The 24,562-nt window shown below is 40.6% G+C and overlaps 1 protein-coding gene across 1 annotated transcript; it reads left to right on the forward strand.

Annotated features, from left to right (window-relative positions):
• Positions 1-4,516: 4,516 nt before the first annotated feature.
• LOC145401906 (uncharacterized) lies at positions 4,517-19,554 on the forward strand. The gene is made up of 3 exons (XM_080274012.1): positions 4,517-4,536; positions 15,426-16,417; positions 19,230-19,554. Exons 1-3 carry the CDS (start codon positions 4,519-4,521, stop codon positions 19,552-19,554), a joined length of 1,335 nt encoding a protein of 444 aa, XP_080130138.1. The 5' UTR covers positions 4,517-4,518.
• The last annotated feature ends 5,008 nt before the right edge of the window (positions 19,555-24,562 follow it).

The raw sequence follows: 24,562 nt of genomic DNA on the forward strand, positions 1-24,562 counted from the left end.
AGACAAAAACACAATGAGAAAAATGTAAAGATTAACGGCTGCATAAAGTCAGTGCGCGAAAGTATAAGCAAACTCCTAATTTTTACGGTCCTTTGTGGAACAACTGTAGGCTTTAGCCTACAGTTGTTGTTACCCGTCCCCGTCCCGGAGGGGCTCGGGGACGGGTATTGTTTTCACTCGGTTTGTCTGTTTGCTTGTTTGTCTGTCTGTCTCTCTGTTAACAACTTTACGCGAAAACTACTGGTGCGATTTTGACTAAAATTACAGGGATGATGGGCTATGACCTTCTGATCACCTGGTTAAATTTTGGGCCAAATTGAGCCAAGGCCCAGGCTGTAGGCCCAAAACTTGTAAAAAAAAAAAAAAAAAAAAAGCCATAACTCCATTCGGATTCGTCATATCGACATGAAACCAAAACCTAAAGGTGCATTTTCAAATCTGCATCCTATAACATGCCTTATTACATCAGAGGGGTCCCCCCCCCCTGTTGGCGGTACGGGATCAATGTCAGGTGGGTCGGGCCTAAAATTTCAAATGGGCATAAAATCGTCAATTTTCACTTTATTTACTCCAAATTTGATATGCGACATATTTGACTAGATATCCTGTTGTATACGTCGGCACGGGTTTACCGTGCCTTGGGACCGTTTCTTGTTTTATATGGTAAGTCCGTATCTCACACTATACAGCGCTGTCAGCAACACAAAATGGATTAAATATGTTCCATCATCATCACTTTTTGTTCTCTGTAAATTTTCAGAAACTGTCCATAAGAACTGGGGTTTATTTACAACTATGCGCCCAGTTTAAATAATATGGTCCTAAAAGTCCAACAAACAATTGACATGTCGATCCTTTGCTTTTTTTTTTATACAAGGAAGAAGGAACTAAAAGCTAGAAGTCTGCAAGATTGTTCTCTCCAAGAAAGAATAAAAGAGCCAAATTCATGATCGTTCATTTCGAGATGCCTGAATACACTGTGAGTAAAAGAATGGAGGTCATAGGAAGTACGATGTACAAAACAGAAGAAAACAGTTTCAGAGTTGACCTGTTGCATATATGAAGGATTGCGAGTAACGGTTACCTCTTGCACTAGAGAGTTCGACAGAAAAGGGATAAGAGTTTCTTGCTAGATGGGTGCTACGCGCCTGCTGTAGTGGTGGAAGGATGTAAGCAGACAGTTCAGAGGAGTAGTGACCATTGAAGAGCGATAGAAAAGAGATAAAGATGCAGCAGAGCAGCGAAAAGACAGAAGTTGAAGGCGGTCAGTAAGAGGATGAGAGTTTGAAAAGCCATTGACTCCACCTTGCTGAGAAGAGATGTTTGCGGGGAGCCGTCCCAGACATAAGAGTTGTACTCTACACAGGGGCGAATAAAACCCGTGTATAAAGCCAACAATTGTGCAGGTGCAGAGAAGGTACGGAGTCGGCTTAGCACACCCAATTTCTTGGAAGCAGATTTTACAAGAAAATTAATATGATCTTACCAACATGATCTCGAGAAACTAAAACCCCAAGTATGTTCAAAGATGATGCAGGACAGAGTTGGATATTGTTAAAAATTAGAGGATATTCCTGCGGAAGATTCTGACGGGTCGAAAGATGTAAGAATTGAGTTTCTGATGCATTAAAAACATGATTACATTTACCCCAATCAGAGATATAAGCCAAGTCAGACATTAGGTGTGTCATAGCCTCATCCCTTGTATGTTGAAGTAACTGCTGAGTTGGACGCTGCGAGAAGAAGCAGTTGGAAAGGTGAAGGGTGAAGTCATCAGCGTATGAATGGATTGGGTTAGATGTACAGCTTAGAAAGTCATTGATGAATAGAAGGTAGAGGTTTGGCGATAGGACAGAGCCCTGAGGAACACCACTAGTGACTACTCTAGGAAAAGAACACTGTCCGTCTACAACAGCAGCTAGAGATGAGGGCACAGACAGAAGGGTAGAAGCTGTAAGAGGGGAATTTGGAAATTAAAGATTTATCCCACACTTGATCGAGAGCCTTTGAAATGCCAGGTTCAGTGGCAAAGCTTTCGCCAAAGTCCCGAAAGGAGAATGACCGGGAGTCTGAAAGGAAGGTGAGAAGATCGACAGTGGAACGTCCCTGGCGGAACACATACTGACGATCGGAAAGAAGACTGCAATAGGAAAGCAGTTTTTTTCTCTCTCTCTCTCTTAAGGATAGATTCACAAACTTTATAATCACATGATGTTAAAGCAATTGGGCGATAGTTAGAGGGCTGGTTTTCTTTAGGACAGGCTGAATGACAGCAAGCTTCCAGCAAGAAGGAAAGTTACAAGTTGAAAGAAAAAGGTCAAAAAGTTTACCAGGAGTGTATGCACAGAAGTACAGTTCTTGAGGACAACAGGAGGAACCCCATCAGGCCCATATGTCTTGTTAGCACTGACGTCAGTGATGGCAGAACTCACATCAATTGAAGGCATTTTAATGTCAGCCAAGAGGAAGACGGGGGGTGGGGCAGAGATGGAGGAACAGCACCGGAATCATCTAAGGTGGAATTGGAGGAGAAAGTCTGAGCAAAGAGTTCTGTTTTATCAGCAGAAGAAACAGCTACAGCAGCTTGTGTGTGTGTGTGTGTGTGTGTGTGTGTGTGGTACGGTAGTGGATTTGAAAAACTTATAATGTTGCTAATGTCCCCTTTACTTTATTATAATCATTTACTTTTTTTCTTTTTTGAGAAAATAAACTAATGACTAAATCCCTACCATGCCTGAATCAAAGTTTTTATATACAAAATTGTTTCGATGAAATCAGTTCCTTAATCAAAATGCCTGTATGTTTGTTTACTTAATATACATATTCGTTTTACCTTCGAGCGCCGTGTATAACATTCTTGTTATTTATGTATTACGGATAAAGCTATACTATTTTAATCAGGGTGACACCTCTGAGGATTTTATATTTAGAATATGTATTAATGGTTTATTAATACAAAGTCACTATTCTGCAACATTATCTGTATGAAATATAACGTAGAAGAGTTAGGCCTATTGTAGAAACAATCTTTATGTGATTAAAGACAGGTACAGTTTTATGTTTTATGCAATTCCTTTTGCTCTGTACAGATCTTGAGTATACTCGTAAACCAATTTATATTCTGCTTACATTATTATTATTATTTTTTTTAATATAAAAGTGCGTTAACGGCTGCATCACAGAAAGTTTCTTTGTCGTACAGTCGATAAAAGTTTGGAACCTGTGGCCTATAGCATAGGGCAACCATTATGTCAGCTTTCGCACTTAACAAGCAGGGCTGACAATATATACTGACGAGCCAATCCAAAAATAGTACAGGTAAAGCTTAAATATGACTACAGTCCTTCCTGCAAGGTCACAGTGTCATTAACTGGCTGCTGTTTGGCATTATAATGCTTCTGCATTTGTCTGTTTAATAATGATGGCCTCTCCCTGCATAACTTACTATACGAGGGACTGCCTGAATGGTTAACCCTTTAGATGGCAGTAACTGTATATCCCTCAACTGTATAAAATCGTCTGGCAGTAGCCAGAACAAAATATGGTGAGACCTTACTCTCCAAAATGGTTAACTCTGTCTATACATGACTGTCAGCAAAGGCGTATATCATATCCGTCTGCCAGAGCTGACGTAACATTTATTGATCATTTACAGCATGACAAACGAACAGCACTAGCTCTGCCATGCACACATACGCACTGGCAGTCATTTCACACATCACTATGCTTACAGTACATAATAAGTGAGCCATAAGAGGTTACATATCTCTATTACGTATTAACTAACATTATTTATCCGGGAATGTGAGTCATGCAGCTGTACCATCTGCTGGAACCCTGAAGTGAGCATAACATTCCTCCCTGCCAGACATACGTGCATGGCGTATACATAATCATCAGTAAATTATAACACCCCCTCTACTTTACGTCATTCTAGTGGGTGAATAATGTTAACTATGCAGTGAACGTAGCAAACAGTGTTATTTCATATGGGAGATGTGATGGTTAAGTCAGGTGGTGAGTACGATATGTTTTCTTGACTGTTTCGGGCAATATTGCAATGCTGTGCACGGCAGTGACGGCACGAGAGAAGCTCAGTGTTCCTACGTGTACAGAGGAGGGGAGAAACTCGTCCTTCTCTGCCTCACTCTCACTCGCGCGCGCACACACACTCCCTTTTATCTCCGTCTCATATTCCTTTGAATACTAAAATTATTATTCTTTTTTAATCTTTGCTAGCTCCCATTCTTTGCCACTGTCTCTCACTTAAACCGAGCCTTCCTCACAGTTCACTATAATTGTCCTTTCACTACCTTTTTTCTTTTAAGGTATTTCCTAGTCTGTAGCACTTTCACTCCCCCCCCCCTCTCTCTCAGATTATTAAGAATTACAATAGCTCTTTTTTGAAAACTTTACTGAAATACATGGAAAAATCGAATACTGCTAAGAAAAATGAAGTAAGATAATAAAAGAAAAGTGAGCTACATTTACCCCTACCAACAGAAGAGAGGTGTCTGGATGCCTGTCAGTGTTTATGTAAGTAATGTGTATTAAATAATGACTGTATTGCAACGAATGTCGGATGAACGTTTGAATGTAAATGGTTTGTCGTTTAATGCTCTCTCTCTCTCTCTCTCTCTCTCTCTCTCTCTCCTTCCTTAACAGGCTATAATATTTCCATGTTCAGCGCAGGCCAAACCATTTGCCAGGCTATCTCCTGGTCAAACAGAATTATCTTGTTACCCTGAATAAAATGCCTAAGGCTGTACACAGCAAAACAAGGGCCATTAGATATGGGTTTAGCCCCTGATCAGTTTACTACGATTTGTCTCAGCAGAACAATTCATCCGGAGTTAGCATGAATACAGTGATTAATAGCTCTTTAGAAGCCGTCTCAATTAGCCTATTCCTTCAGTCTCATGACTATATAGTATTTTTCTTGCTTGACTGACGCCAGATAATCTGATTCGATTTTAACCCTTTCAGTACGGTCGGTCATATTTTTAATTACATTGCATCTTTTTTTTTTGGTGAGTACAATTTTTTGAGGAGTCTGATATAGCCTTTACCAACACTTTCACTACTGTACTAAGGTGGTCACAAATTGATTTTTTTTTTTTTTTTTTGCGTCACCGGGCTAAGAGGAATCTAGCTCTGCTTATTAACGTGATCTCAACGTAGTGTATAATGAACAGAAAAACAGTCTATATTGTTTTATATAATGGGCTTGTTGTATTAACTGTTTTGTTCGTGGATGGCTGATGTTTTGTTGTCATGTTACTGTTATGCTCTGTTGTGGCTGATGTTTTGCTTCTGTTGAGTCTGATCTTTGCTAGCTTGATGTTTTCTTCTGTTAACTGTGATGTGATGTGTGTGTGTGTGTGTGTGTGTGTGGTTCGTTTCGCTTGAGTTTTATTTGAGTTTGGCTGTGGCTGATGTTTTGTTTCTGTTGAGTCTGATTTTTGTTTGCCTGCTTGTGGCTGATTTTGCGTTGTTTTTGTTGTGGCTGACGTTTTACATTGTTTGGTTGGGACTGATTCTTTGCTTTTGTTGTGGCTGTTTTGTTTGGTTGTGATTCACGGACTTTTTGTTTTGTTTTTTATATGCCTGTGGCTTTTTTTTTTTTTTTTTTTTCTTGTGGCTGAACTCTTGATTTGTTCGGTTTGGTTGTGGCCGATGGTTTGCTGTGCTTTTGGCTGATGTCATTTTTGTTGTGGTTGATGTTTTGTTTTGTTTGGGTGTGGCTGATGGTTTGTACTATGAACTGTGGGAGTTTCGTTCCTGTTGCTTTACGTTATCGCCTTTTTTTTTTTTTTCCTTTCATGATGTTATGCTTTATGCTGTTTTGGCTTTTTTTTGTTTTTTTGACCGGCTGCGACTTGTGTTTCTGGTTTGTTTTGATACTATTGTGGATGGCTTGACGTTTTGTTTTGAAATTAGTGTTTTTGTTTTGCTGCCTTGTTTTCATGCTGTTGTGCCTGTTGCTACGCTGTCATGCCTTGATACCGTTAATACCACTACAGATAAACTTCAAATTAAACTAATTAGATGCTCTTGCTGTGCTTTTCATCTCCAAACATACGACGAAGGTTTATAACAATGATATATAATTTGTCCTGTTTTCCATACTTACTAATACTGAACTGTGAGAAAGCGAGACGTGAAAGTTGCAACAATGGACAACGAATCGAAATGGATGGAAGAAGTACGTACGGAGAAGACTATGACAACCCCCTCCCCTTTCTTTTTAAACTTGACAGGCAACGAAACTCCTATTTGAAGAGGTATTTATATGAAACCCATCTTTAAAAAAAAAAAAAAAAAAAAAGAATATGTACGTGCAGGTCTTGTCTGTGAAATGTGGGGCAGGGATTTCAGAGGATTGAGTAGCATGTGAATGACTGTATGGCACATTCCAAGGGACATGCTGGTTGACCACTCCACACGTGTGCTTTGTTTAAAGCCTACACTTTTCTTAATTGGTGGCAATCAGAGTTGGGATGATGATGATGGCACTACAGCAAAGTAAAGACATGTCTAAATATTTAATTACCAGAGATACATAAACTTCAAAATCCCTCAGATCCAGCTAGAAAAAAATAGGCGTTGCCCTGATTAAAATATACTCGTATATGCACTGGAGGGAATGGGTGAGTCCATATACTGAACAGTCAAACGTTTCGTTACACTTCGTAACTAATACGGAATTTTATAGTATGGCGAGAAAATTCGTATTATTAAAAATCTTTTGGCAATTGAATCTACAGTAAATTGCAAAAAAGACTTTATTAAAGTTCCACTACTATCCAATACGACTGGTTTAACAACTTCCTGTTCTATAAATGTTGCTAATATATTCTAACACAACTCTTACATATTTTAGGACTTAGTTTATCCCTTTAGAGATATGAGCTGTTGATGTTGCCATCAACAAGTATCTTCATAGGCCTGAGGCGAAACTACGCATTAGCTGATGCAACAGCTGACATGAAATCAACTCAAAATTTCAAGCAGGGCAACTTTCTTTTTCATAAGTCGCTAAAATGCCTTCTTATAACCGAAGCTAAAAATCGTCTAATAGTCACGCTGATGTGTCAGCTGACACAACAGCTGACATGTTAAATCAAGTCAAAATTTCAAGCAGAGCAACTATGTATTTCACAAGAAAATCGCTCATAGCTCTCCAAGAGCAGATATTCGAACTTTCCTTGAATGAGGAAAAAAAAAAAAAAAAAGGTTCCCTAGGTGCACCACTTATAAACCTGTCGGCTTCGCCCAGGTAAAAATAATGTGACGGATACAGGGTTACCCAAAACGTTGAGACAACAGAATTTCTTAGAATTAATATGGTTGATTTGTTTTCACTTGACGGAACACACACACGCACACACACTTTATATACCGGTATATAAATATATATATATATAGATCTATATATATATATATATATATAATAGAATATATAATAGAATATATATATATATATATATATAATAGAATATATAATAGAATATATATATATATATATATATATATATATATATATATATATACACACACACAAATGACAGACAGTAACACTGGAAATGAAAGCTATCTAAATATGTTTGCTGATGATGCAAAAATTCAAAGGAGAATTACTAACAGACTCTTGTAGAGAGCTACAGGAAGAATTAAACAAACCTCATGAATGGAGTAATACACGTCAAATGGAATTCAAAGTGGACAAGTGTCATGTAATCAAGTTTGGTAAAAGTGGAAAATGACCAAATTGGGGTTACAAGTTAGGAAGTAAAACCCTACACATGTCAGAAAGAGAGGATCCAGGAGTGATTATCAGTAACAGACTATCTCCGGCTGACTACATCAGTGAGAAGGTACGGAACATGTATAAAAAAGCATTCACATACATAAATGAAGACATGCTGAGAAAGATAATAACATCATTCATCAGACCAACCCTGGAGTATGCATCTGTAGTCTGGAATCCTTATCTCAAGAAACACATAAATAAGACTGAAAAAGTTCAAAAGGCCGCTACAAGATGGGTACCAAGCTTAAGGGATCTAAGCTATGAAGAAAGACTAGAAAAACTGAATCTCCCAACACTATAAGAGAGAAGGAAAAGAGGAGATATGATTATGCTATATAAACGCACTTCAGGGAAAGAGAAATAATGAGTATAATAACCTATGGGGATGCATCAACAAGAGGACACTGCAAAAAAAACTCCACAGAAAGAGAGGTGACAAAAACGTAAGGAAATTCACTTTCCCAAATAGGGCAATAGATCAGTGGAAAGCACTACCGAATGAAACAGTGTATGTCAAAACAATTCATAAATTTAAGGATATGTATGATAAAAATGGTTTAATACAGTACACAGGACAGTACGCGCTTGACTCATTCCTGTAAAGATACAATTAGGTAAGGTAAGGAGACACACACACACACACACACACACACACACGATCAAAACATAACATCCACTCTTGCTCCGCGAGCTCGGGACTGAAGGGGTTAATTTGCCACTGCATCACTTTTCGCACCTTTTCCTCGTTCCTCCTACCTTTCCTTCTTATTCCTTTCCTCTTGTCTTAACATCTCCTATATGACCATTATTTTATTTTTTTATTTTTTATTTTATTTTTTATTTTTTTGCTATGACCTGAAATGCCGGTATTGATATTATTCTGTAGGTCAAATATTTCCAAACTACATATTCAATATAAGCAAAACTAAAGATTTTATGCAGAAAGGCTGGTAACTGAATGCAAAAGGGGAATGGCGATACTCAGAAATGTTCTCTCACCAGCACATCTAAAACTCTTAGGCGCGTCCACACGTGCCCGCGAACACGTGTTGACAACACAGCTGGCAACATGTTTGAATACATGTATGCACAAGTATTTGGACAGATGTATGCAAACATGTTTCAATGCAGCTTCGAGCTTGCTGGCAGCAAAGGTAGTGAGATAAGTGTGTCTATGGGAGGCAGCTGAGACTTCATCATGATGTTGCCAACATGGTCTGGACGCCGCTGTTCCGAGCATGTTAGCAGCTTGTTCGTTATTGTGTTGTTTACATATTGCCAGCACTTGTTCCAGCACACGTGTGGACCCGCCCTGAAATGAACACTTACATGTCTGCATACCAAAACTATCCTTTAAAACTCCCAAGAGTCTCCATTTCACCGGCAGAACAGAAGAGGAAGAAAAAGTCTCACTCAGCGATCAGTAAAACAGAGAGAGGGGGGGGGGTGGAGGTTGGATCTCTTGACAAGGCCTGGCGGTAAAGAAGAAACCAACTATACCCTTCTTATTTTAATTTGGCCTAAAAGTGTAGTCTCCCATCTTAAATACTGAGTTGTAACAACGGCTTAAACTAGAATATGATGGTAGTTACGAAGACGTGCTATGGAAAGGAGGTAAAGCTACATCAATCGTCTTATTCTGTCACTGGGTTACGTGAAACAGGCTGCAAAAGGATAAAAATCTGCGCCAAGTTAAGGTGAAAGAACTATAGTAAGGATATTTCAGAGAGACAGTTGTAAAACAACCAGGCCAAGGTACTGGCTGACAGGTCTAGCCTCACGTGGGAGCATGTGTCCCGGGGCAGGTGACGGCCTTGCAGGTCTCTGGGTGTTTACTGAGACTCCAGTAAAAGGTATCCTGTGGCGCTGTTGGTGGTAAATAACAATCAGACCTTTGTCATGTGCTTCAGATGTCTTCAGAAATGAAAAATCGGGATGGTGAAATGATATATGTATTGGCCCGTGTACACCTCTTTTCCACAAGGAACTTCTTGTTTCCTTATACTGGCAGTAACTTTCCGATGGTACATTTCTTTAATAAGTAGCTATTAATTTTCTTCAGAATCGAATAAGTAAATGTAATTTCAGTAAAACATTATAAAAATTAGCCCCTCCCGTGGCGTCACTGTAACTGACAGACACAATCGCCGCTGAAGTCGTGTGACTTTTTTTTTTTTTTTTTTTTTTGTGTGTGTTCGACTCTGGGCATAGGCTTCACAGCCTGCTATCAAGGCCCAACAGTCCTCCTACATACCATACACCTCTTCATGTCACCACTTCGGCGCTAACACCCACCATCCATATTGAATACATGCTAGGGCTGTCTCATACAGGACTGGTGTATTGGAATTAGCGGGGGTATTTTTACATGTCGGCGGATCTTCTGGTAGATAAGTAAAGCTTGATTTAATGAAATTCAAATCCTTAAGCTGTTCCCTGCCCCAGCGGGGATTTGAACCTGGGTCCGTTAGAACGGCAGGCCACCTCTCTACCGATTGAGCCACGCCTCCCCCTGCCATAAGCACCTGATAACCTCTAACTCCTGTTACTGTTCAAAATATTAATGTGTTTTTTCATATCAAAAACTTGAGCTTCACAGAAGAGAGATGAGTGGGAAATGTTTTTCACTTCATAACAATCTAATTACCCGTCCCCGCTCCGGAGTTCGAGGACGGGTATTGTTTTCACTCGGTTTTTCTGTATGTTTGTTTGTTTGGCTGTCTGTTAACAACTTTACGCGAAAAGTACCAGTGCGATTTTGACTAAAATTACAGGGATGATGGGCTATGTCCTTCTGATCACTTGATTAAATTGTAGTCCAAATTGGGCCAAGGCCCAGGCTGTAGGCCCCCAAAAATGTAAAAATAAAAAATATATATTTCTTTCGCCATAACTCCTTTCGAATTCGTCATGTCGACATAAAACCAAAACCTAAAGGTGAATCTTTCAAATCTGCATAACATGCCTCATTACATCAGGGGGGCCACCCCCAAGTTAGCGGTGGGGGGGTCAATGTCAGGTGGGTCGGGCCTAAAATTTGATATGGACATAAAATCGTCAATTTTCACCCGATTTACTCCAAATTTGATATGTGACATCTTTGACTAGGTATCCTGTTGTGTTTGTACGTCAGCACTAAAATGACAGCCGGGGACGGGTTTGCCGTGCCTTGGCACCACTTCTGGTTTGAAAACCGCTCAGCAGCCTATGTAAACCCTGTATTTCATGCATCCCTTTTGATTTCTTGTTAGTTCCTTAGCTTCCTCAACTTACCTACAGTACATACCGGTAGTACCTGTGTTCTACCAAACTCTTATGTCATACACAAGCACCTCTTCATCCCTCCTACAGACTCACTCATACCCATTTCACCATTCTGTATGATCATCAGATACACTACTGACGTTCAGTTTGTATGCATTTATGTATGTATGTATAGCAAATCTCTAGACCCTGACACTTCGAATTTGGTCCAGAGTGATGCCCTCTGAGGAGGTGTTCTGGCCATGCTCTTTGATTAGTGAAATATGAGTGATGAGATACATGGAGTTTTGTAATCATTACGTGTGTGTGTGTGTGTGTGTGAGAGAGAGAGAGAGAGAGAGAGAGAGAGAGAGAGAGAGAGAGAGAGAGAGACAGAGACAGACAGACAGACAGAAATTTGGCTACTTTTGTGCTCCCACAACACCTTTGGTATTACACATGGCAACAAAGCTGTGGTGCCCCTGGCAGGGCAAGCACTTACGTAAGTATAGCAACAGAATGCGCTTGTTCCCTCTAAGGACACTTTTCAACTTTTTATCAACAGACTTCATTTACAATGAGGTGGCGAGGAGCTTCCTGTGTGCCGCCGTTGCCCTGGGTGGAGAGAAACAGATGTAATTCCTGGCCGGGAACAGAACCTTCTCATCTTGACCTGCATCCTGCAAGGAGGACCCTGGTCCATCCTGGCGGGGTGCCATTTCCTGTGTGGGGACAGCTGCGCCCAACACTGTTTTCCACACTACGGGAAATGATCTGCAATGGTTATTTCCCTCCTCACACTAGTCAGTGACATCGACAGCGATCCTGGGCTGCAGACATGATACAAATGCCTTGTTTGCTACATACACATCACAACCGCAAGACACATGTAGATCTGTTCAGTGCACTTCATGGAGAGAATGGATCCACATCACATGCATTACACTAATCACATGCATTACACTAACAAATGCCAAACAACGCCACAGCACATGGGCGTGTGACAGGTGCAACACATCACAAACACTCCTCTCACACCAACCACAGCCCCCCGACCCCTTCCAACATCTCTCTCACTTGCACAACCACAGGCATCACAACTCAGTCCCTGCGCACAAGCCCTACACCTACAATACAGACACACACCAGATGTACACCGTCTCGAGCACACTGAAACATACTACAGCTAAATGTTGATGGCCTCCACAAAAAAACATCAGAAACAGAACAACTCCTTCACGACCACGACATACACATAGCACTTTACAAGAAACAAAACTACACACACACACACACACACACACACACACACACACACACACACACACAAAACAGACCCCCAAATCAGACAATACTCACATATTCGCTCAGATAGAACCGAGGGCCACTGAGGAGTCCTCATTATAAACATATACCCATGAATCCTTTACAAAGACACAACATAAACAATACAATAACTTTTTCAGAATGACACAACATTAAAAATACAATTAATCAGTGTCAAATCAAGCCACAAACAAAAAAATATATATTTATTTTTAACATTTTCATTCCCCCTGACACTTCCCATGCTGTACCAGAACAATACAACCCTCAGCTCCTTCCCCTAACAGAGACACTTAACTATCGCTGCTGGGGACTTAAAAACTAAAATCACTGCTTGGTATGAACACAGAACAATTGCCGAGGCCTCGATGCTGCATCACAACTCAACAACATGTGTGCATTCTCCATGCCATTTCACAGTACACACTCATCCCACATCAAGCAAACCGTACCCCTCCTCCTAAGACATCTCATTCTGTCTGCCAGCACCTGCGCTCAACATCTCCTAGAGAACGTAACTCAAACTCGTTACAGATCATCTCCCAATCAAAAACCACTATAGAAGTACAATCCAAACAAAGCGATCATGCCTCACATACACAAACTACAAGAAAGCAGACGGAACAAAATTCACTGAAGAAACAACAACACTTCAGCACACTAGGCAATACACTCATCACCAACATTAACAAACACATTACAAAGTTCAACAGCATCGTACTCACAGCAGGCAAACACCACATTCTACGAAGCAATAAAAGACATAAGACACTGCAACAGACTTAACAAAACTCACCTCTTACACACACACACACACACACACACACACACACACACACACGACATGATCACAAGGCTCCAAAAACTAAACAATGAAATCAACAAGTAATTAGTACAAAGAAAATTGAAAACTGTAAGGCCTTTGTAACAACACCTTGTCATTTCACAGACCCCCATGGCTCTACAAAATACTTAATAGTATCGTTAACTACAAATATGCACTTCCAAGACCCACGTGGCCATCACCCCAAACATCCAACGCATCTCATCCTACAAAGAACAAGGAAATACGTAAACCACTAGGCAAACACAAGTCACTAAACACCGACACTCATTACGTTTGAAAAACAACCCTCTGAACAAAGAGGGTCCTTTTCACTCAAACACATTGCAGCCCCCTTCACTCCAGAACAGACATAACGTTATCAAGAAAATAAAGTACTCTGCAAGCACAGGCCAGGACGGCATCAGCAACATGCACCTCAAACATTTAGGACCACAAGGCATCCTGGCCCTCACAAATATTAGCAACTCACACGCACACTGTAGTAGTCCCAGTATTTGAAAACATGGAACACTCATCACCATACTTAAACCAAAGACCCAACAGTACAGACCTACAACACTATTTTGCACTCCATCCAAAACAACTGAACGTCTCACTCTCAATTAAGTCACTCCCCATGTCCCGGTTATTCCATCACAATATGGATTCACAGCACTGCACGCTACAAATTATTTACTGACTAATCTTACTGGCATCACCACTGTAACACCCACAAACGCACACTTCTCACAACAATAGACATCAGCAAAGCCTTTCATTCTATTCCCCCAAGCAAACTAATCACAAAGATATACAACACAACCACGGAGATCAACACCGAACGCCGGCTTGCCAACTATATGTCCGGTAAACAAACACATTCCAGAGCAAGTCATCGTAAACATGAAATTTCCAAACTGAGTTCGACTCTCTCACCCACACTCTTCAGCCTATACATGCAGGATATCACCACACTCACCAAACACCCACGAACATTGCCTCATATGCAGTTGACATCACAATAACAGTCACACACCACATTCCAGACACAGCATGCACACTGCAACGGGACTACCTCAACACACTACAGACTTGGGTAAAGGGCAACAGGCTGACGATCGTCCTAGCCAAATCCATCACCACACCCATCACCGGCAGTAAACATAAACTCCGGTACTCCGTACTCCCCCTACATCACACTTAATGTACATGTGCCACACACACCCTCAATAAGATCCTCGAAGTGATATACGACAGCTGACTCACCTTCAAGGACCATGTACGATACAAGACATCAAGAGGTGATGCACTCCCAGACTCCATGCTCTCAGGGCAACCACAGGAACAAACTTTGAGCAACAAAAAGAAACACTCTCCTTAACTGACAACCAATACATTAGATTACTGATGTTCAATGTCTCCCAGACAGGGGCTCCCATCATATCTAATACTACAACACCCTGCAAATCATACAGAACAACGGCCTCCGCATCACCACGGCTGCACCATAACCATTCCCACAGCTCACTTACAACCAGGTCTTTCCTGTCAGAGACCACCTTGATATGAGGGACACACAGTTCTATGCAGTAACCTGTGCCAATACACAATAATTCTGTCTTTACATGACAAAGACATAGCACACCTAGGCACGTAACAGTCACAACAAGAATATTATCAAACCCTCTACAACAGTATCCCACCCCCAGCCAGTCCAACACTAGCAGTAAAGAAACACCTACATACTCACTTCACGCGCCGGACAATACAACACCTCAATAACATCATACTACAAGCTCCCCCTCCTGACATACACTCATCGGACGTGTCCTTAAACAGAGTTAATCGAGTTCACCTAGATACAGACTTACTGTAGAGCTGGACATCACCCAGCCCTCCCCAGCTTAAATTTGGTTTTGGTGTAATCACAGACGACACATGCTCAGCTTGTAGAATAGGCCGACACAGTATAACATACATAATGGAGCACTGCACAGAACACGCCACACTAAGACGCAGACACAACATCAACGGTGTATGGAACTTATGGGACAACCCCACAGGGGTGGTTGCTTACCTACGGATGAGCTGCAAGAACAACAACAACAACTGCATAGTTTTCAAAATGTTGTTTCATATTTGTAGAGAATATAATTCACTCTTATCTGACACTAGCCTGGTCATACACTATCCTAACACTGACCTGTTTCCTCTCAGAGTCAGGGCAGCATGTCCACGGGTCCGCGCAAGAAATTTGACTTTTTCAACGGAGGTCGTGGGATTGACGTGAGTAAGCGTCACGATGACGGTGACGGCCAGCGGGTGTACCACGAGGGCGACCACCTCCGGCAACACAACTACACCCAGCCCCAATACCACAACACCTACCACCACTACCACACCAACCACCTTCACCACCACAACACCTACAGCCATTATGAAGGCAGCCACCTTCAGCATCACAACCACAGTCATCATCAGCATCACCATGAGGGAAATTACCAACGACGCCATAAGGTCAACCCTCCCCAGCACCTACAGACTGACCCGATTCGATGCCATGAGGTCGACAACTCATTTCGCCGTGAGGTCAGCCCCCTCAAGTGTCATGAGGTCAACCCCCTCCAGCTCCGTACAGAACAACACCACGAGGTTAACCCCCTTCAAGACCATGAAGTCCACCCTCTCCACCGCCATGACGTCAACCGCCTCCAACACCATGACGTCGAACCCCTCCACCACAACGAGGCTGACTCTCTCCAACGCCATCAGATCAGTCCCTTCCAACACCAAGAGATCAACCTCCTCCGAGAAAGAGGGATCGAACATCATAAACGAGAACTCGAACATCAACAACCACAATACGAACACCATCAACGAGAGATTGAGCATCAACAACCACAATACGAACACCATCAACGAGAGATTGAGCATCAACAACCACAATACGAACACCATCAACGAGAGATTGAGCATCAACAACCACAATACGAACACCATCAACGAGAGATCGAGCATCAACAACCACAATACGAACACCATCAACGAGAGATGGAGGCCCAACAACACTACAGGGAGCAGGGAGTGTCACACGTGACTGAGCCCCCTGCAGCTTCACCTTCGCCTGATTCACCATCGCCAGACTCACCAAGCCAAGACAACACATCACCTCACAACAGTGAACAGACTAAGACGAAACGGAGACAGAGGTACAGTGAATGTTAGCAGTGATTTACTTTTTTTTATCGTACAGTACATATTAATAGTATTTTATCTCATAAGGAAGGTTACTCCACATATAAATAGTGCTCGCACACACACACACACATATATATATATATATATATATATATATATATATATATATATATATATATATATATATATATATATATATATATATATATATGTATATATATATATATGTATATATATATATGTATATATATATAATATATATATATACATATATATATATACATATATATATATATATATATATATATATATATATATATATATATATATATATATATACAAGAGTCCAAAATTACATCCCACAGCACAAAGCAACCGAAATGAAAATAAAGAAATGTTTTAATTCAGAGCGTTAAAAAGCAAAAGAAAAAAGAGCCTTGCTGTGGAACAGATACAGATGACACAATTGTGAGAAGGCACATAACAACTATAAACAGGCAAGAGATGATTATACAAAGATAAGGAGGGAGGCTCAGAGACAGTTTGAGGAGGACATTATAAATAAAAGCAGTGACCAACCGAAGCTTATTTACAGCTACATCCAAAGCAAAACTAAAGTTAAAGATAAAATACAATCCATTAAGGATGAGGGGATCATCTATGCACAAGAGAAAGATATTTGTGAAGCACTAAATAAAAACTTTCAGTCAGTTTTTACAAAAAAATTTTGAGAGAGATGATATGGAATATGCATGCCCACACGTATTACCAGATATCCAAATATCAGAAAAAGAAGTACAGTAACAGTTACGTAAATTGGACAAAGGAAAAGCAAATGGTCCTGACGGAATTTCAGGCTGGGTGCTACATGAATGTGCAGAAGAGTTAAGCAGACCATTGTATTTAATATTTAAGGAATCCTTAGGTGAAGGTAAACTACCTGATATTTGGAAGAAAGCAAACATTGTTCCCCTAATCAAGAAAGAGAACAAACAGGACCCACTCAACCACCGACCAGTATCACTGACCAGTGCTGTAAGTAAGATAATAGAAAAGCTGATAAGGGAAGTTTGGGTAAAACATCTAGAAGAACACAGTATGATAACAGAGAGGCAGTTCGGTTTTAGGAAGGGAAAATCATGTGTTACTAATCTGTTAAGCTACTATGATAGAGGTACAGAAACATTACAGAAAAGAGAAGGATGGGTGGACAGTATCTGTTTAGACTTTAAGACAGCATTTGACAGAGTACCGCACCAAAGACTTCTATGGAAACTGTACCATCAAGGAGGTATCCAAGGCAATCTCTACTGTTGGATGCAGGATTTTCTCAGAAAAAAGGAAATGAGAACAATATTAAGGGGAAATTACTCATCATGGAGGGAAGTGACCAGCGGAGTGCCACAGGGCTCAATGCTGGCGCCAATTTTGTTTTTAGTACATATAAATGACATAGACATTAACACTGGAAATGGAAGTTATCTAAATATGTTTGCGGATGATGCAAAAATTCAGAGGAAAATTACTAACACAGATTCTTGCAAAGAGCTGCAAGAGGAATTAAACTAGCTTCATTAATGGAGCAATAAATGGCAAATGGAGTTTACTGTGGATAAGTGTCATGTAGCCTAATTAAATTTGGTAAAAGTGAGAAAAAACCAGACTGGGATTATAAGTTTGGAAGGTCAACCCTACACATATCAGAAAGGGAGAAGGACCTAGGAGTAATTATCAATAACAGATTATCTCCAGTTGACCACATTAGTGAGAAGGTACGTAACATATATACACTGCTTGCTAATATGAGAATAGCATTCACATATATAAATGAAGATATGCTGAGGAAGATAATAACATCATTCATCAGACCAACCCTGGAGTATGCATCAGTAGTCTGGAATCCTCATCTCAAAAAACACATACCGTAGATAAGATTGAAAATGTACAAAGGGCTGCCACAAGATAGGTACCAAGCTTAGGGGATCTAAGCTATGGAGAAAGACTGGAAAGACTGAATCAACCAACGCTGCAGGAGAGAAGGAGAAAGAGAGATATGATTATGCTATATAAATGCATCTCAGGGAAAGAGAAAATAGACATAAATGAATATATATCATATGAGGAAGCATCAGCAACAGGACATTGCAAAAAACTACATAAAAAGAGAGGTGATAAAGACGTAAGGAAATTCAGTTTTCCAAATAGGGCATTTGATCAGTGGAATGCACTACCGAATGAAATTGTGTGTCAAAACTGTTCATAAATTCAAGGATATGTTTGATAAAAATGGTTAAATATACGGGGAAGTGCGAGCTTGACTCATTCCTGTAGATACAATTAGGTAAGAACACACACACACACACACACACACACACACACACACACACACACACACACACACACACACACACACACACACAAACGTTGGCCATTCGCAATTAATAGGTGTTTCTATAAACTAATTTAATATAGATACATAACTACTGCATGGCAGACGCGCCAAATAAAGGTACTGGAGTATTAATGTCATGTGCATCTCAAGACTCAAGTGATAACATCCAGAAAAATCTATTTATCTACCTATCTGTCTATTACTAGGTGCCTTAATCCTGCAACGCATGGCCACAGACAATCATCTCCATGTCGCCCCTGTCCCCTGCCATTTCGCTGCTCTTCCCCCAGCTTACACCCCCCTCCTTCATATACCTCTTTATTCCATCTCTCCATCTTATCCTCGGTCTCCCCCTCCCTCTCTTCCCCTCCACCTCGCTCACATACACACACCTACTTAATCTCTCACTTTAACTTGTCTTGTGTGTCCAGGTGTCGACTATGCGCCAACCACAACATCGATGCAGACATCAGGGGACACAAATGGTTGTGCCGCTTCCGACGAAACGACCATAAAAACTGCATGAAGTGCCGGATCACCAAAGAGCGACAGTACTACACGGCCAAGCAGCAGAAGATGACGCGCGAGCAGAACCAGAGTCAGAATATGCAGTGCACGGTGATGGATTTAGCACACAGGAAGGAGTACCCGCGTATGAAGGAGCTCATACAGGAGACTTCAAATCTTATTGACAGGGGGCTGTTTACGGAGATTGAAGAGCTTATTCGTCTGAGGAAGGGGGAGCAGTGTACATGAGAGAGAGAGAGAGAGAGAGAGAGAGAGAGAGAGAGAGAGAGAGAGAGAGGTACATAACGGATGAGAAAAATCAATCAGAGCACTAATAAAAGACTGTCAGAAAATGAAAGAAGCGAAAATGTGTGTATACTTCAACAATAAAACTCGGTATTATTACTGTCAAAACTTAACCAATGATTTAAGGACGAGAACTACAACTGTTCACACTATTTGCCGGACCCTCCAGAAGGCACGACCGAACTAAATAGAAATATTTCTATCGTGTACCTGTATATTATACATTAGGGGGGATTGGGATAAGGAGAAAGGGAGGGCGAGAAGCAGTTAATGTTTCCTCACCTAGTTCAAGACCCACGCTGACGAGAGAGAGACAGAGAGAGAGAGAGAGCATCAAATGGGGACAAGTCCCTAAAAAGATACCCCAAAAGAACCCTTGTCAGCATTCAGCTGGCACGATCAGGTAACATCGCCTAACATCCAATTAGAAACAGGGATGATTGTTTGGGCCACCCTTAGGACTCTTGCATGGCCCAGTTCTCTCGTGGGTACAATGAGTGACTCAAGACACCAGTACATTCCTAGGTCAGTCCCTGCTGCTAACAAGAACCAGCAATGACATGGAAACTAATACATGGTACATGTATTCTAATCAGTTGAGGAGGCTTTCTAGCACCTCTTTCTAACCAATTATTTCTGTATATGGCACGTTATTACTGCCTTGTATGTTATTCGTGTAAGATATGTCAGTATTAAAAGGTTATAAATACTATGAAAGAGAATACTGTGGTGTAACATCCAAGATATACTTTGGTATTACATCCATGATAGATTTAAAAGAAAATGGTGACAGAAACGTTCCTAAGCTGGCGAGAATACCAACCATCTAAATAATAAAATCAAGCTGAGTATGTGTGTCTGTCTGTGCGTTTGTTCGTTTCTTTCGTGAGAACAGTATTATACAGCAACCTAATTATTTTTGCATTAGGTCAGGCTAATTTCAGGGAGTGTCGTAAAAAAACTAGCGATCGCGCGGAACGCAACAGCGCGAAATTCGGATATCGTTACAGGAGAAAATATTATATTTTTTCCACCTTGTAGTCAGAACTGGTCATTGTGGGCTCAATAACGATATGGAAACTAATGACATGTGCAAACATTTTGTGATGGAATGGCTATTAGCTAGTCCCGCAAATTTTTGCGGGCAAGCACCAGTAGTCAAATAAGAAGACGAGTAAACAGAAAGGTTGAGAAGTAAGGGCAAACAGTAATAGCGACCGACAAAGCACTACATTCCTAAACTAAACACACACACACACACACACACACACACACACACACACACACACACACACACACACACACACACTCGATGCCAAAACAGATATTCTATAAAGAAGGTATGGTTGTGTAGTGGTAGAGTGAGAAGTTGGGATCTGTGAGGTCCCGCGATTAATTCTGTCTGAGGTCGCTGATTGTAAGAGGACTGGCTTTCTTCTGATGAACCAGTACCTCTAATGTGTGTGTGTGTGTGTGTGTGTGTGCGTACAAGATAGTGCCGTTACAAAGGCTAGGGCTGGAGAATTTAAGTTATTCATGCTGAAGAAGCCAATAACTATCAATAAAGATAGAAATAAGCGGATTGGTGCGTAGGAACTGGATTGTGTCACTTACTGGGCATTACGTTTTGGCCCGAATTTTGGGAGGCTTGAGAGGTTCCTAGGCGCGCTATTCCGCAACCCGTTTATTTTTTATTACCGTACTATTGTACTGTACACTTATCCTGAACCGCATTTTGATTATTCAGAATGCCGATATTAAGACAACATAAAATACAAGAGATCATTAATCCGTTCATGCCGGAGATCTCTTGTTTGCGTAAAGTTGTGCCACTTCGAGGCGATTATACTCAGCTTGGGGGAGATTTCTTATACCGTACTGCATGGGTTGAAGGCTGTACCGAACTGAACCTCTCCAGTTCGAGGAGTTTTTTCTTAACTGGGCAAAACAGTCTGGTAATAACAGGAATAAAATATAAAAATCAGTCCTGGTGGTGAATGGGTTAAAGCTGTGTGCAAAATATACCACTTTGGAAGAGGTGCTACGGTTCCTCCTAAGCCTGTGGGAATGCGACCCGTGGACAAATGTTTCTAGGTAAGACACATTTGCCAAGGTTCTAGACACTTGTAATACAATACACGCAGTTTCATAATAATATCCACTGCACCCCGTAATAACCTTCAGAAGTATCAGTGTGCAAGCTGAAGACAGTTTGTATGCCTAACCGACCCGATGACATCTTTTCATATCAATTAGACCGTTACCAGACGATACGATAATATTCAGCTTAATTCTTTCAGTTCACTGACGTATTATAAATTATATTTTTGCTATCTCCAGACGAATATATTCACCTTACGAATGACTTCTTTAAATGGAAGGTTTAGACACACCCTGATCTGACCCCTTGAATACAGATCCTTCCCAAGTTGACCAAAAGTCGTCTGTTTGTAGCAGGAATTAAATTAAAATTAGGTCACCATACTGAGGGATTTAGGGGAGGTTTCCTGTAGTGAAGGGGTTCATGAAGGGTAATCTGGTCCCCTGAGAGGTCTCTCCTAAGCTGAACACGAACACCTTGAAGTAGCAATTAAGGAGGAAATATAAAATACAGCACCTCAATAAGGTGGTCATGGAAAAGTTTTGTGTTCCCAGGTGCGACTATTTTTAACTTATTTTTCCTCTATTTATCCAAAATGGCCATATCGAAAGACGTAGGTACAAAAAAAAAAAAAAAAAAAAAAAAAAAAATTGAGTCCCAGACGGGTAAACGACCCTTAATCTTGATACCCGTGCAGCGTGTTCTCAGGGCCGTATTTATAAACTTTCTGAAGCTAATTTCGAATAGAAGGCTGCTTGTTTATACGTTTTCTTTTATAATACAGCTATCCAACCACTCCACAATGAAGTTGGAGTTAATATAACAGTGAAAAATACATGAATCAAAACTCTGTGATCCTGTTATGGCGACTTTTTACCGTGAAAAATGGTTATGATCCTTTATGAATATCTCTAAACGGCTTTGCAGATTTTGTGAGACCTCATCCTTTACGATTTAATATGAACACTTCAAAAACCTCTTGTTTGTTACTGCTGCAAACTGTTTCGAAACTGACGCGATAAATAGCGTTCAATGGAATTTTAAGCTAAGATGCAAAATAAATCCCTGAGGAAGAGATACTACGAAGACTTGTACGCATCTAGAATACAGTCCTGTGATGATTTGTTCACTGCTAATCAGCCAATGAATGACACGATAAACTACTTTATTTAAGTTATTATTTCCTAACTGTGAATATCTGAGTTAGTAACGGGGACGAGGATGAGTGAATGCAGAAGCTTACCACGTTTCTTGTTCTTTCTGCAAAAAATATGATTTATTCATGACTGCACACATTCCAAAGGGAATGCAAAATGATCACTGAGAAAATCTTTAGCACTCACCAATACCTCCTCGCAAAAGTTAGTAAACTCTAAGGACTTGCTTCATCACATTTCATGCAATTCACTAAATATATGTGTGTGCGTGGTATGATCTTTGACACCATAAAACCCTGTAAAAGGTAAATAAAAAAAAAAAAGAAGAAGAGGATGACGTCCAATGTTATTTACCAAAGAATAAGTGTATACCATGTCTGAAGAGCTGGTGAAGAAATCAAGGAATGGCATCCAATGTGGAAATTGGAAGACAGATGAAGAGGAAAGCAACTGAGCAAATATAGCATGGTCTCAACCATAAAGTGGAGACCATAACAATAGGAAATTGATCAGTTCTTGTCTGTATGAAGGTTTCCCTTAGCAGGAAGAACAACGAAAGATGAGTGCAGAGACATTCCGTGTCTCTTGTGCTTCCTGCAAAATCAAATTTACAACGAAATTAATTGGAAGTTTGTTTATGAATCCGGCCCCACGTCCAGAGTCACTAGTTAGCCGGAAACGTAACCTTTTAATCACTTCAGCCAGGGGATGTACTTATATTTTCTCCTGCTATCTCCAGACGATTATGTCAAACTAAAAGGTAGTTTTCGAACTGGATGATGTTTATGGTCATTTCTGAAACCTACTGTGTACTGTAGCCAGTATGTTATTTCCTCATGCTAAAATATGCTGACATCCATAAAGCACAGACAATGCATTATAAATCAGAACACTTGTGGCCGCATGCTTGGGAATTAAGAAGACTCTCGAACACTTCGTCCCTGATTCACTTCGTCCAGTACCCCTTAACCCCTTCAGCAAGAGGCTGCACCTTTGTATTAACTTCTTGTTAACGCAAGATAATTTTATTCAGCATATATGAGACTCACTGAGGTGTGGGGTTGTAAACAATTTCTATTAACCTCCCATACCTTGTACTTTAATTGGCTTGCACCAGATTTTTTTATTCGGGTTAGGAGAGACCCGTCGGGGTGAAGAAGTTCGTATCCTCTGGGATGTTAATATTTTATAATATTCATATATCGGCATAATCTGGATAAAGAACATACCGGTTCGTGACATGTTAATTGGCCAAAAGTAGAGATAATTTGGTAAAGAAGAAATGTTAGAGTGTTTTCCGCACCCAAGAGCACAGATATCTTAGACCTCTGGAATTACAGTCGATCGAAACCACGTTATTCTGTCAATTATCTTTCTGAAGTTACTAAAGTATGGTATGAGTGAGATAATTTGAGGAAACCAGGACCAAATACGCCAGTCCTGTATGAGACAGCCCTAGCATGTATTCAATATGGACGGTGGGTGTTAGCGCCGAAGAGGTGACATGTAGAGAGGTGTATGGTATGTAGGAGGACTACTGGGCCTTGAGAGCAGGCTGTGAAGCCTATGCCCAGAGTCGGACACATAAAAAAAAAAAAAAAAAAAAAAAAAAAAAAACAGCTGTGACAGAATTGAAAGTTTTAATTACCCCTACGTCCCTGTCCCCCCAAAAAATCAATATTGAAATAACTTA

Source organism: Coenobita brevimanus, chromosome 57 (assembly GCF_032717465.1).
Source record: "Coenobita brevimanus isolate Jiangsu-jjx chromosome 57, ASM3271746v2, whole genome shotgun sequence".
NCBI classification, from domain to species: Eukaryota; Metazoa; Arthropoda; class Malacostraca; order Decapoda; family Coenobitidae; genus Coenobita; species Coenobita brevimanus.